Here is a 13055-nt window from a genome sequence, read left to right on the forward strand (position 1 = left end):
TCCAGGGAGCACCGCCGGCGTGCCAAGAGCAGAGCCACCGCCGTGCCCCTCCGGGCCCCACCTGGGCCCAGATCTGGGCCGAGCGGCCCTGCCATGGCGCCGCCTGTGCAGGGATCGTTATCCTGTCACAGTGTCCCACACATCTTCTTGACCAAATTTTAAGATAGCTGGTGAACCATGAAAAGGAAGAAAAACAGAAAACAGCTATTGTCACAACAATTTGGCACTATGTAAACTAACAGAAACGCGTAGTAAACATGCAGAATAGAGCGTGCCAACAGCTGTCCTCCAGTTTTCAAATCGAATCGTGATACCAAAAAAGGAACATAAATAGTTTGGCTTTATATGGGCAAACAAATGATTCCAAACGGTTGATATTGCAACAGGAGTGCTCAATGAGGAGATCATACAGGCTAGATAACAACAAGGAATATAGTTAGATAAGACCATGCAAAAGTACAGAATCCAAAAAGTAAGAGCTCATTGAAAATGACTAGTCAGAAGGGACCTATTCACTGATTGTTTAGTGCTCTAAACACTGACTATGGTCCAAATGAAATTAGCCCTCGCCTTTTTCATTTAGCAACAGTTAAACAGTCAACAAGTAATGTAATTGATAAAAAGAGTGGATCTGAACTATACTCAAACCTTTTCAGGCAATGCAATCAGGATGACTCATATGAGTGATACTGCCCATGTGAGACCATTATCCATGATGTTTAAGAACAATGGCAGCATCACTTCCACCCGTTCATTATGGGGATGAACTCCGTCGACAAGTCTCCATTCTCCAATAAGAAGAAGCCAGATACATCATACATAGTTGAAAGATGCAACGGAAAAGGGCAGTACACACATGCATGCACATGCGTGCAAGGACCGCCACTTCATCACTCCCCACTCTCACATGGTCACTTGTGATAATGCAGGGGCATTTCAGCAGAAGCAAGAGATTAGGAACACAAGAAGACATGAGAAAGGGGCTGCAGCATTGGATGGAATAATGCTTGAAATACCCTGAAAAGCACAAACTCGCGACAGCAAAATTATCGGAAACCTTTTTTTCATTAGTTATAGGTTTTTAAGTATATTATATCTCCACTTCCTAGCAGATTCAAGCCTCGGTACCAGCATTCCCCACAATAATTTATCCACGCCGACATCAGGCGTGAGGGAAGGTGTTTATCATTCTATATTCACCTTTCTATTGCAGTGTTCTGTTATTATCTGAAATTTTAATTAATCATCTTCAAGACACAGTGTTGATTAAGTTCTTGCAAACTGTAGCAGACATTGTCGATACCGAGATCATCATTTAGCTCAATGGGTTAACAGTTTACGCTAGAAGATGAGTTAATGGGATATAGATTCGGAAAAGCCGGTAAGCATGGATATTATAGGAGGTGCAAAGTAATTAACCACTTGAGTGTTTGTAGTTAACATATTCACAAAATTATTTTTGGGAAAACAGTAATGGGGTAGAAGCTTGGCCAATAGCCACATGAAATAGAATTGTATTCATTTCAATGTATGGAGAGCATAGCAGATATAGACTTGTATGGTCTAGCCATTTGTCAGGCCCACAGAAATAAAAAGCAAATAGGTACTACATGTCTATTTCCTCATCGTGTTCAAAGATACACGTGCAGTTGCCTAATGATTGACAAGTAGAAAATCTTAATAAATAATGATATCCTGACTCTACTTTTAACAAGTTCAAGATAGCTTTTATTCGAGAAAAAGAAGTTCTAGATAAACCTTTTTTGTTTCTATATATCTTCAGAAACATATTTTGTTTCTGGAAAGAAGTTAAGAGCTAACATTAGCTTTAACAACATATGACATGCAAGAAAGAATGAAGATTAATTTCGCAGCACAACTGAAATGAAGTCCATCCAAAAGAGTCAATAAATCAGTAAACATAATCTAAATTGGCCAAAAATCATAAATGATCAATCTTACAGAAGAATATGCAGTATATTGTCGTAAGTTATAGATTAGCACCATATTATATCACCAAAGTTGACACCACTTGCTGTCTTCCTGATGCCAGACAATAACTGTTCTGTAGGTAGCAGCTAATTAATCTGCATGATATGCGATGGTGTGAGCATTTTACAAGATGTACTATGGATGCAGAAAAATCATTACAAAAATATACCAGACACTAATTACTCGGTTAGCACATAGATAGGAATCTCAATAAGTGTACCAAGAAGTATGGTTTTCTCCTTTGTCTGGAATCTACATGTGGGGCCCATCAGAAGGCAAGAGGTATGAGTTGGGTACGTCTAAGGAATGGCCGATTCAGCACGAATGCAAAACAAGACAGAACTTCAAATAAGATTGTATACAACTAAACTTTTGCCAGAAATCACAATAATGGAGAACCAGTCTGTTCAGTACTAATGGTCCCAGGAAAAAGGGCAGTCCAATCAGCGCACCAGATAAATCTTGATGGCAGTAAATGGTAGGCATCAGAACACGGAGGCTTGGATTAGACTTGACAAGATATCTTGGACAGCTTATTAACCTTTCATCTGCACTAATGAGACCAAGAGACTGGATCCTTCACATGTCACTAAAACAAGTCTTGAACCCACCTACCAAAAGAATATACCCAAAGATAATAAGTCCACCACAAATTACTTGACATCGCATTCTCTAGCTATGCTGTTCATATTTGCACAAACATGTGGAAGACACTGTGGAACTAGGCTACCACAATACTGGTCACCGATGACGTGCATCCTTAGTTATATCTTGACTTGGTTACTCACGATTGCTACATATTTGAGATGATGGGATGATAATTATTGATGAATTCATTGTGAGTCACAACCACTTCATCATAAAACTGGATGTACAACACTCCGGCAAATAATGCACACCACTCAGTTCATTTACCACAAGAAGCACAAGGCTTCGAGGAGAACGTGTGATACACCTTGCCGACTGCATGTAGCCAACGGCTTCCCGCTACCCATAGAAAACACACGTGCCCTGTTTTTTTCCTCATAAGTATAAAACAAGAGCATTTCCTTCTGTGTTTCTGAGATTCTCTCACTTCGAATCCCCTATCTCTGCATGTTTATCTGCTGCAGCATATATATATATATAGGTTCCACCCTCCACACCTTCTGCACATAGAGCTGAGTGGCAAAGAACAGCAAAATCAAGCATGACTCAAGCTCATTCAAAATCTTACTTCCACCAATTCTGGGATGGACTTCAAATCGATGGGAGTAGTGACAACTTCTCCATTGAGCTACTGCCATCTCTTGGTGCAACTATAAACCACTCCAATAAGTTGAAGAAGTTCGTCATTTCGCCCTATGATCCCCGCTACAGGTGAGGTTCACACTGCACTCTCTGTTCCTTTCATGCTGTAAGAACAAGAAAACATCAGCAGCTGACATGATTTCCTTTGCTTTTTCTGTGTCTCAGATTTTGGGAGCTCTTCCTTATAGTCCTAGTTATTTACTCCGCCTGGGCTTGCCCATTTGAACTAGCATTCTTGAGGGACATGCCCTCTAAGCTTATGCTAGTTGAGAACATTGTCAATAGCTTTTTTGCCATTGATATTGTTTTGACATTCTTTGTAGCTTATGTCGACAGAAAAACACATCTTCTTGTGGACAATCGGAAGAGAATTGCAGTAAGGTTTGTATCTGGTTCATAATTTCTTTCATCTTAATCCCACATTTAAATTTGAGAAGGCCCAAGTGTTTTTGGCCCTTACATTGACAAAATATGATCCTCCGCAGATACCTATCAACTTGGTTCATCTTTGATGTATGTTCAACAGCTCCATTTCAACCGATCATCCTCCTATTTACACACAAGGGAAATGACCTTTCCTTTAAGATACTTGATATGCTTAGGTTGTGGCGTCTTCACCGAGTTAGTACACTGTTTGCCAGGTTCAAATCTTCTCCAGCTCCTTCATATTTGAATGATTACTGACATCCAACACAAATTTGATCATCTTCTTGTAACCAGGCTGGAGAAGGATATCCGATTCAACTATTTTTGGACTAGGTGCTCAAAGCTTATTTCTGTAAGTCTTTCATATATATTAGAACTTTCATCCTAGACAGATTGAACCGCACAGAATACTTAATTTTTCTCAGTAGAACAAATGCTTGTTGATTCTTCATCTGTATAAAATATGTAATGATCAAATGCAGGTCACCCTCTTTGCGGTGCATTGCGCTGGATGCTTCAACTATATGCTTGCTGACAGATACCCCTACCCAGAGAATACATGGATTGGTGCTGTGATGCCTACATTCAGATCAGAGAGCTTATGGACTAGATATGTTACTGCACTGTACTGGTCCATTACAACACTGACAACAACGGGATATGGGGACCTACATGCTGAGAACCCAAGAGAGATGCTCTTTGATATTTTCTATATGCTCTTTAATCTGGGATTGACAGCTTATCTCATTGGCAATATGACCAACCTGGTTGTTCATGGCACCAGCCGCACCCAGATATTTGTATGTTTCTCAACTTATTCACAAAATATCTTAATGCTATACTTGGTCATTAGGTATCCATTATAAGTTAAAATTCAAGGATATAGACTGATGATAGCTATTCAATCCTTATTTTTACCAAAACAAAAAAGTAGAAGTTAGCTGTATTTGGGTCTCATACAACTAAACTTGCCACGATTTGGAAAATAAGCTAGCACTTCTAGTTATGGGAAAATGAAATGCATGGTAACATACAAATCATGCTTGCTCGAAGTGCATTTACACAGCGACTCATACACAGTGCATTATAAGGTATTTGCAACTAAAAACTCAAGGTGGCAATACTCTAAGTAGGAAAGCACCATTATGTTCCATGAATTGAATGGGCATCAGAACCATCATTTACGTTGAGTAGTCCCATGCTGGAAACTAGTCCAGGCTGGGTCATTCTATTAAGGTCTTAATTTATTATGTAGACTTCCGGAGTAGGATTTCAAACAGCCAGGCAAGGGAATAAATCAATGGAATCCTGTTATTGCATGGATTCCACAGGGTACCAAGTTCTTATATCCCACTTGCCAGTTTTAGATTACAAGAACACAGACAAAAAAACATGCTAATCAAGGTCTTACACAAAAAAAAAAAACTCAAGCAACTGGAACCAGCATAATCAATGACTTCAGTACAATGGTTACCATCATTCTTCCATACATATAGCTCCATATTGCTGTCTTTTAAATGATGCAGAGGGACTCAATCCATGCGGCTTCAGAGTTCGCAGCACGAAATCAACTGCCTGTGAACATTAAGCAGCAAATGCTGTCTCACTTCTGCCTACAGTTCAAGACAGAAGGCTATAACCAGCAAGCTCTGTTAAATGGTCTCCCAAAAGGAATCCGTTCGAACATAGCATACAGCTTATTCTTACCAATCATGCGACGAGCCTACCTCTTCCATGGAGTATCCAACAGTTTCATAGCAGAACTGGTAATATAGCCACTCACTCGATGTTCATTCAACTATCTTAGGAGAACTGGTGATATGTAATAATATAATTTGTTGGACAATAGGTCATGGAAGTGCAGGTTGAGTATTTTCCACCAAAGGAAGATATCATACTGCAGAATGAAGGGGCAGCAGATGTTTACCTAATAGTTTCAGGAGCAGTGGTTAGTTTGTTATCTCTGACAAAGTTAGAAGCCAAAGTTTTTGCAAGTTACCTAATACCAGTAAGCTAATTACCACTATTCTGTTATCTTTTCCAGAATATGATAACAACCATAAACGGGAACGAACAGGTATAAGTTTCTTTCACTACAACACAGATATTCAAGATATAGTTAAGATTTCTATATATTATTTTCAGTACTAAAATAGTATGAATTCTTGTAAGCAGGTGTATGTGAAAGTTACAAATGGTGATATGTTTGGAGAGGTTGGTGCTCTATGTAACATGCCCCAGCCGTTTACTTTCCGCACAGCTGAACTGTCACAACTCCTGAGAATAAGCAGGACAAGACTTACAGAGGCCATTCAAAATCACAGGGAAGACTATAACATTCTAATGAACAATCTATTCCAGGTGTGGCTTCAATTTGAAATACACAGTCAAGCCCTTTAACAGTTAAATTTGTCAAACAGAAGTTAACAAGATTTTATGTCAATGTACAGAAACTGAAGCTACAGGAAAATTTACCTGAAGGCAATCAACCAGACCAAAGATTCTTGAGCAAGCATGGCGTCCTTCATATTCCTCGAGAAGAATGGCTGTTCCCATGGTCACACCTGCATTACACTGAACAGAAAAGTATAGATTTCAGAAACAAGGTTCCAATATTTGGAGATGGTACTGATTCAACAAAGTTGTTTGGAGAAGCGTCACAGGTGGGAAACACCCATAACAAGTCAAGTTGCAAGTGTAGGATATCAGATGGAATGATGGACAAAGAAGAGGGTCTAAGTGAGGTTCACATAAACTGTGAGACCAGAACAAGTGCTGAAGAGTTCTGCATTAAAATAAATTCTGAAGACAAAAGTACAGCAAGCAGTCGGCAAACAATACATACAGCAACGCAGCCAGGTTCTCCCCACGGGACATCCGAAAACATAGCAAGGAGCAGATATCAAGATTACAGCTGCAAAAAAGTAGCCAATAAAAGAGTTACAATTCATATATACCCTCATAATACAACAGGTTCTACGGTACAGAATGGGAAGCTTATCAACCTGCCTGGTTCACTAGAGGAGCTTATCGAAATTGGCAGTAAGTGAAAACTTTCTAGCTTTTGACTATGATTTTTGTCCATTGAGTATGATTAGTGTTTAGCGAAGATCAGATATACGCTATAATTTATAGTAAATTAGATGCAGTGACATGCATTTCTCTCATCAGATATTTCATCACAATGCAGGACAGAAGTTTCCAGATTGCCATCCTACAAAAGTGGTCAGTAGAGATTACGCAGAAATAGATGACATTGGTGTCATCCGAGATGGAGACCACATATTCTTTCTTCAGATGTAAGGAAATATGCACATACCAGCCTAACCAGACAACACATAGAGCTTCAAGTGCTCCAATCCAGACAAAAGTAATGGGTACACATCACAGCTTCCGACTGAAGATATAAAGAGGAAGGACATTCTTACAAACAGTTTTGATCATTACTGACATTAACATCATTCCAATGCCTATAATTCACTAGTAGAAAATCTCTCATCAGTACCGGTTCCAGAGGGGCATTAGTACCGGTTGAGCAACCGGTATTAATTATCCGGCACTAAAGCCCTCCCCCCTTTCGTACCGGTTGCTTACGAACCGGTATAAAAGACCCTCCACGTGGGCCACCAGGAGAGCTCAGGGCCAAGGAGCTTTGGTACCGGTTGGTAATACGAACCGGTACCAAAGGTTCCCACCCGCGGCAGGGAATTTGCCCAAATCTCTGCCGCGGCAGAGAATTGGTTTTTTAGGGTTTTTGGAGGGGTTTAGGGATATCGGTTTGTTTCATATCGCGTCGATGCACCAGAAACGCGTTTGGGTTTAGGTAGTACATGAAGATCAAGATGATGCATAGCAAGTTGGTGCATATAATATAACACACATGTTATTGCATAAGATCGCAAATTAAGTAGCACTATGCATGAAGATCGATCTTCATGCATAGTGGTACTCTCCGAGGCGTACTCTATATATGTCTATTACATGTAGCATAGTGGTACTCTTCGAGTCAACTATATATGTAACATGTACATCTTCATTCATAGTGGTACTCTGCGAGTGGTGGTATGACGTCCCGAAGGAAAAATCCCGCCAATTCCTCGCCTATTACTATGAAGCGGTCATCGATTGAGAGCTTGTTCCGCTTTCTTGCCAACTATAAAAGAATAAGATACAAATGAATACATGAAACAACTATTACTGAAACTCAGCACAACTTATGATAACAAAACAAATTTGTGAAGATTGTTTTTGTACCTCTTTATTTCTTTCATTATTCGTTTTCTCGCTGACAATTCTGCGGATGTACTCGCAAACGAAGAATCCACAGAGATCGGTCCCCGGAGGTTGTTGCGGGTATTTCTTTACAAGAATATAATTCAATCAAACAATAGTCAAGTATGATAATTAAAAGGTGTGTGGACCTAGGTAGTACTACTTACTTTCGCACGCCATCGCAGCTTCGGTGTCCATTCACGAGACTTATCTTCCTTGATAAAAGTTTGCCATACGCTGCTCGACAAAAGAAAATGCATAAAAGAGTCATCAATTAGTTCAAAGCAGGAAATTAACGAAACAAACCGATAAGAATTAAAATTACCTTCTGAGCATTAAAAAACAAGACACGTATAGTTCCGATTTTTTGCTTAGTGAGTCAAAGACTTCAACTTCTCCAATTTCCAAATTGATGACGAGAAGAATAAAGTGAAACCTACGCACGTTTCAATATGTAGTGTCATATATATAAGTCATTAGTTAAAATTTTGACATACGGTGAGCAAAATATAATGTGTTATAAGACAGTAAGACTCACTCGAAGTTGTAAGGCCAAATTATTAGCTTTTTGTCACGTTGTCGCTTCAAAAACCTTAGCAAAGTCTGCGGTGTATCCTTGTTATAGAGGGGATTCTCTATGGTTTTAACATGCATTGTGTGCGGGTCAATGAACCCAATGTCTGTGATATCGTCCCTTTTGCATTCGAGCATCTTCGATCTGCATAATATAGCGCACAAAAGATTATAATCTGCAGACAATGAACGACTTCTCAAATTAAATAAATAAATTACTTAAGGCATAATAGCAATCGATGATTGATTTGTCGAGGGCCCGGTGATTGTATAACTGAAAGAGTTCGGCGAAGTCAACGTTCACACAAGTACTTCCCGGAAGTAGTGCTCTTCCCTAACTCGCACCATGATAGTCTCGATCCCTTCCTTTGAGGCCTTAAGGTACCACGAATGCAAGTTACGCATACATGTTGGTACCTTCCTGAGATTCTCGACCAAATCTTTCCCTTGAACAAACTGATATGCTCGTTCAGCGAAGGCGGAATCAGGTGCGTCTTGTCGAGAACTTTGAACGGTCTGCCCGTCACACACCTTGAGCGGGGCGACCGCTTGCACGGGTGGTTGTCCGCGCGGGGCGACACCGTGTATCCCTTTTATCTCCCGATACCCGATTGAACGGGTTTTGTCGCCTCGATCATCTTGTCATACGACCTTTCAATAGAACGCGCATAGTCAGATGGCGGCGATGGTACAGGGTCATATAGATTGTCAACAGTACGCACAACTTTCACCGGATCTAGTGTCTTCTCGAAAGGTATCTCGGCACTTTCGGTGCAAACCATTTCTTCAACTCGGCCTGAACGGCCTCCGCGTTTTCCTCCGGAGTTTTTTCCCAAGGTAACTTCTCGCAGGCGGCAGTTGTTTCTCCTTTCTAGCTTTCTTCCTAGGCGGCGTACCGTTCCGCTTAACGGACGCTGTCTTACGTCGCGGAGGATCTCGAGATGGTGGACTCACGCGGGGTCCCTCTCGGGTAGGTGTGGACTTGGCTGCTCACCAGGATCGCCACCAGGAGGAGTCGATGGCATTTGCTGCTCATGTGTAGGAGTTGGTGGCCTTTGCAAAAGGACGACGTACTTCTTCGGCCATAGGGCGAAACCGTGCTTGACATCGGCCAGTGTCCTCTCATCTTCACCTCTAGGAATATCAAGCTCCACTGTTTCAAAACCCGGAACAACTTCATCCACCCCGACACGAACACAGCCAGGTGGAATGGGCATATGATGGTGAATTGCTCCATCTTCACTTGGGTACACATAGCCGACCGCCACCTTAACGGACGCGGTCCAGAATAACATATGTAGCTCGTAACTGCCTTCTCCGTGACATAATCCACGGGGTAGCTTCCTCCACATCCGTCAAGATGCGAGGAACCGACACTGCTTCTTCGCTGAGATGGGGCAGCATCGGCTTGTGGATCCTGTAGAAACAGCGGTTGATCAGGTGCCCTCTGATTTCTCTCAAGAGCCTCCACCCTAGTTAACAATTCCGTTACAATGTCGGCGTCCTTCTTCTTCTTTCGCGAATGGCTTCTATAAGTGTCAGCGCTGTCCGGCCACGCTTCCTTCATGGTGAGACCTGGGCGAGCTCTGCACCGTCCAACATGTTCGTGGTTCCCAGAGTGAGTGTCAGCTCGTCATTCTCTCGATCGGGAATGTACTCTCCCTTTCTCGACCTTTTCAATTGCATCTACAAGCTTCTGCACAATTGCCTCAATTTTTTCCTTCCATTTTCCCTTCGCAACGATCAGCCCTGTCTTTGGGTCCAACCCTGCCCCATGAGCGAACAACCAGAACTTGGACCGTTCGGGCCAGTCCCATGTCTGTGGAGTGATTCCATGATCAATCAGTTTATTCTCAAACGCTGCCCACTTCGGAATGGCACTCTTGTAGCCACCTGACCCCAAATGATGCGGAAGTTTCTTCTTTGCAGCATTTTCGGTATTTTTCTTCGACCGGGACACAAAAGTAGACGATTTCTTATACTCCTTAAATGCGGCCCAGTGATCTTTTATCTTCACTAGATTATCATCGAATACTGGATCTTCATTCTTATATTTGTCCCATAAATTTTTCTTGAATCTCTGGAATTGTATGGCCATCTTCTTCAATGTCCATTCCTTGACTTTATTCTCCTGGCCTTCCGTCATGTCTTCCGGTAGGCTGAACTTTGTCAGTAGCGTGTCCCAAAGAAATTTTTCATCGTGTCGTTGACATAACTAGCACCACTCTCCGGGTTCTTCGGCTTATGCCACTCTTGAATGCTGATCGGTACATGGTCCCTAACAATAACTCCGGATTGACTTGTAAATTTGCGGCAAAACTCCTTGGGATGCACTGGTTCACCATTATCCTTGAATGCCGTGAGGGCTAACCTGCCCTCGCCCTTTAGCACCCGCGTCGGGCCTATTTTTGTTCTAACAGACTTGCTCGATGATCCAGAAGGCTAAAAGAAAAAATTATTCGTTAATAAGTGCAATACAAATAAATGAATGCATCTAGGGATGAACACATACTAATTGATACATAGATATACACCTCGCCGGAGTTTGTGATGGACACTTCATTGTCTTTTCTAACTTGTTCAGACTCAAGTCCCTCGCCAAAATTATTCAGAAAGTCTTGGTACTCGTTGTCATCTCCATCGTCGGGTTCCAGAGCACGGGCACTCTCATAGATCAATTTCTGCACCGCTTCTTCCCCCTCCTCATCTCGGACGAAGGTGCCGTCCTCCATACCTCAATGTCACTGCAAAATGAAGAAAGCAATTATATTTCATTCATCATGTAATGATCATATAACAGATTGCTAGATGGATAACAATTGAAATGAAGAAAGCAAAAAAAAACCCTAACGGACCGCCACGGCCACGGACACGGTGTTCCCCCTCCTCCTCCTCTCGCTCTTCTCTCAATGGATTCGTTTCTATTTTTTCGAGCTCAAAAGGTCGATCTCTGCAATTTATTCTCCCTGTGACTTCTCACACAAAGCTTCCCTCCCCCCTAGACCTGCAACGGCAAGTACTCCCTTCCTTTCTCGCTGCATCGCCATCACCAATAATCCAGAGTCGCCATGCCAAGATCCTTCACCTACTCGTAGCCAGCAAGATTCCATCTTTTTCCTCTGATTCGTAAAGGCAAGCTTGGACTTCGATCCGTACTACTCCTACTAGAGTTGGGGCGGTGGCGGCGGTGTTAGGAGGATGAGCAGCTCGTCGTCGGCGGATGCGTCACCGGGGTCGGTGCTGCAGAACAAGATAAGCCCGAGCATCCTGTTCATCGTGGCGGTGATGGCGATCATCTTCTTCGTGTGCGGGCTGCTGCACCTGCTGGCGCGGCACCTGCTGCGGCTGCGGCGGCGGCGCAGGGCGGCGCGGGAGGACGCGGAGAGCGTGACGGCGTTCAGTGGCCAGCTGCAGCAGCTCTTCCACCGCACGACGCCGGCGTGGACCAGGCCTTCATCGACGCGCTGCCGGTGCTCCTCTACCACAGCCGTCCCGGGCGGCGGCAAGGACCCGTTCGATCGCGCCGTGTGCTCGTGCGAGTTCGAGGCCGACGACCAGCTCCGGCTGCTGCCCAAGTGCAGCCACGCGTTCCACCTCGAGTGCATCGACACCTGGCTGCTGTCCCACTCCACCTGCCCGCTCTGCCGCAGGAGCCTCCTCGCCCCCGGTGAACTCTCGCCGACCTCTGCAGCCCCGTCGTCCGACAGCTCCAGCGACATGGCCGAGCCCGCGACGCGTGCCGCGGCAGACGCCGAGCCGAGCGGCATGGCCGTCCGCGTCCCTGGAGCCGAGCGGCATTTCGTCGAATACGTGGTGCGCGGCCGCGGTTGAGAGGGCGCCGCACGCGCCATGCCCGCAGACGCGCGCGTCCTCCGTTGCGCGTGGCGAGGCGGCGGTTGAAGCCCGTGGAGGCGAGGCGGCGGTTGCTGCGGCGAAGGCGGCGGCAGCCGCAGCGGCGGGAGGCACTACCAGAGGAGGGGAGGGAGGCGATGTCGGAGGAGGAGAGGGAGGAGGCGGGAGACGACCGCTGGTTGCCGGCGTAGGGGGAGCGGCCGGTGACGGCGACGGAGTGTGCGACGGCGTGGTGCGGCTTGGCGGTCACGAAGGACGGCGGCGACGGCGTGGTGCGCGACGGCGACGGACGGCGCGCGCGTGTGCTCAAGAAATGCGGCGATTTGGGGATTTTGGCCCGCGCGCTAAGTGTAAACAAGGAGAAGACTTTGGTACCGGTTGCCCACCAACCGGTACGAAAGACCTTTCGTACCGGTTGGTGGTACCCACCGGTACCAAATGTTTTTTTTTTGTTTTTTTGTTTTCTTTTTTCTTTTACTGTTTTCTTTTCTTTTGCTGTTTCTTTTCTATTTCTTTTTTATTTTCTGTTTTTTCTTTCTTTTCTGTTTCCTTTTCTTTTCTTTTGTGTTTCTTTTCTTTTCTTTTTATTTTTTATTTTCTATTTCTTTTCTTTTCTATTTGTTTTCTATTTCTTTTTCTATTTCCGTTTG

General features: G+C 43.8%; 1 protein-coding gene and 1 pseudogene across 1 annotated transcript; both read left to right on the forward strand.

Moving 5' to 3' along the window:
* Nucleotides 1–2945: 2945 nt before the first annotated feature.
* LOC127307503 (potassium channel KAT1) lies at nt 2946–7199 on the forward strand. Its single transcript, XM_051338227.2, has 11 exons — nt 2946–3351; nt 3448–3663; nt 3768–3923; nt 4003–4060; nt 4191–4508; nt 5235–5474; nt 5558–5656; nt 5753–5785; nt 5884–6069; nt 6159–6750; nt 6899–7199. Exons 1-11 carry the CDS (start codon nt 3182–3184, stop codon nt 7009–7011), a joined length of 2181 nt encoding a protein of 726 aa, XP_051194187.1. The 5' UTR covers nt 2946–3181; the 3' UTR covers nt 7012–7199.
* Nucleotides 7200–11608: 4409 nt separating this feature from the next.
* LOC127310369 (RING-H2 finger protein ATL13-like) lies at nt 11609–12384 on the forward strand (annotated as a pseudogene).
* Nucleotides 12385–13055: the final 671 nt, after the last annotated feature.

Source organism: Lolium perenne, chromosome 6 (assembly GCF_019359855.2).
Source record: "Lolium perenne isolate Kyuss_39 chromosome 6, Kyuss_2.0, whole genome shotgun sequence".
Lineage (NCBI taxonomy): Eukaryota > Viridiplantae > Streptophyta > Magnoliopsida > Poales > Poaceae > Lolium > Lolium perenne.

Excerpts from the sequence above, each read along its gene's own strand:
- LOC127307503 (XM_051338227.2), top strand. The coding sequence starts at position 3,182 with ATGACTCAAGCTCATTCAAAATCTTACTTCCACCAATTCTGGGATGGA. Across the intron at positions 4,509-5,234 it reads CCAGCCGCACCCAGATATTT|AGGGACTCAATCCATGCGGC; the intron begins GTATGTTTCTCA and ends TAAATGATGCAG. Across the intron at positions 6,751-6,898 it reads GGAGCTTATCGAAATTGGCA|GACAGAAGTTTCCAGATTGC; the intron begins GTAAGTGAAAAC and ends ATCACAATGCAG.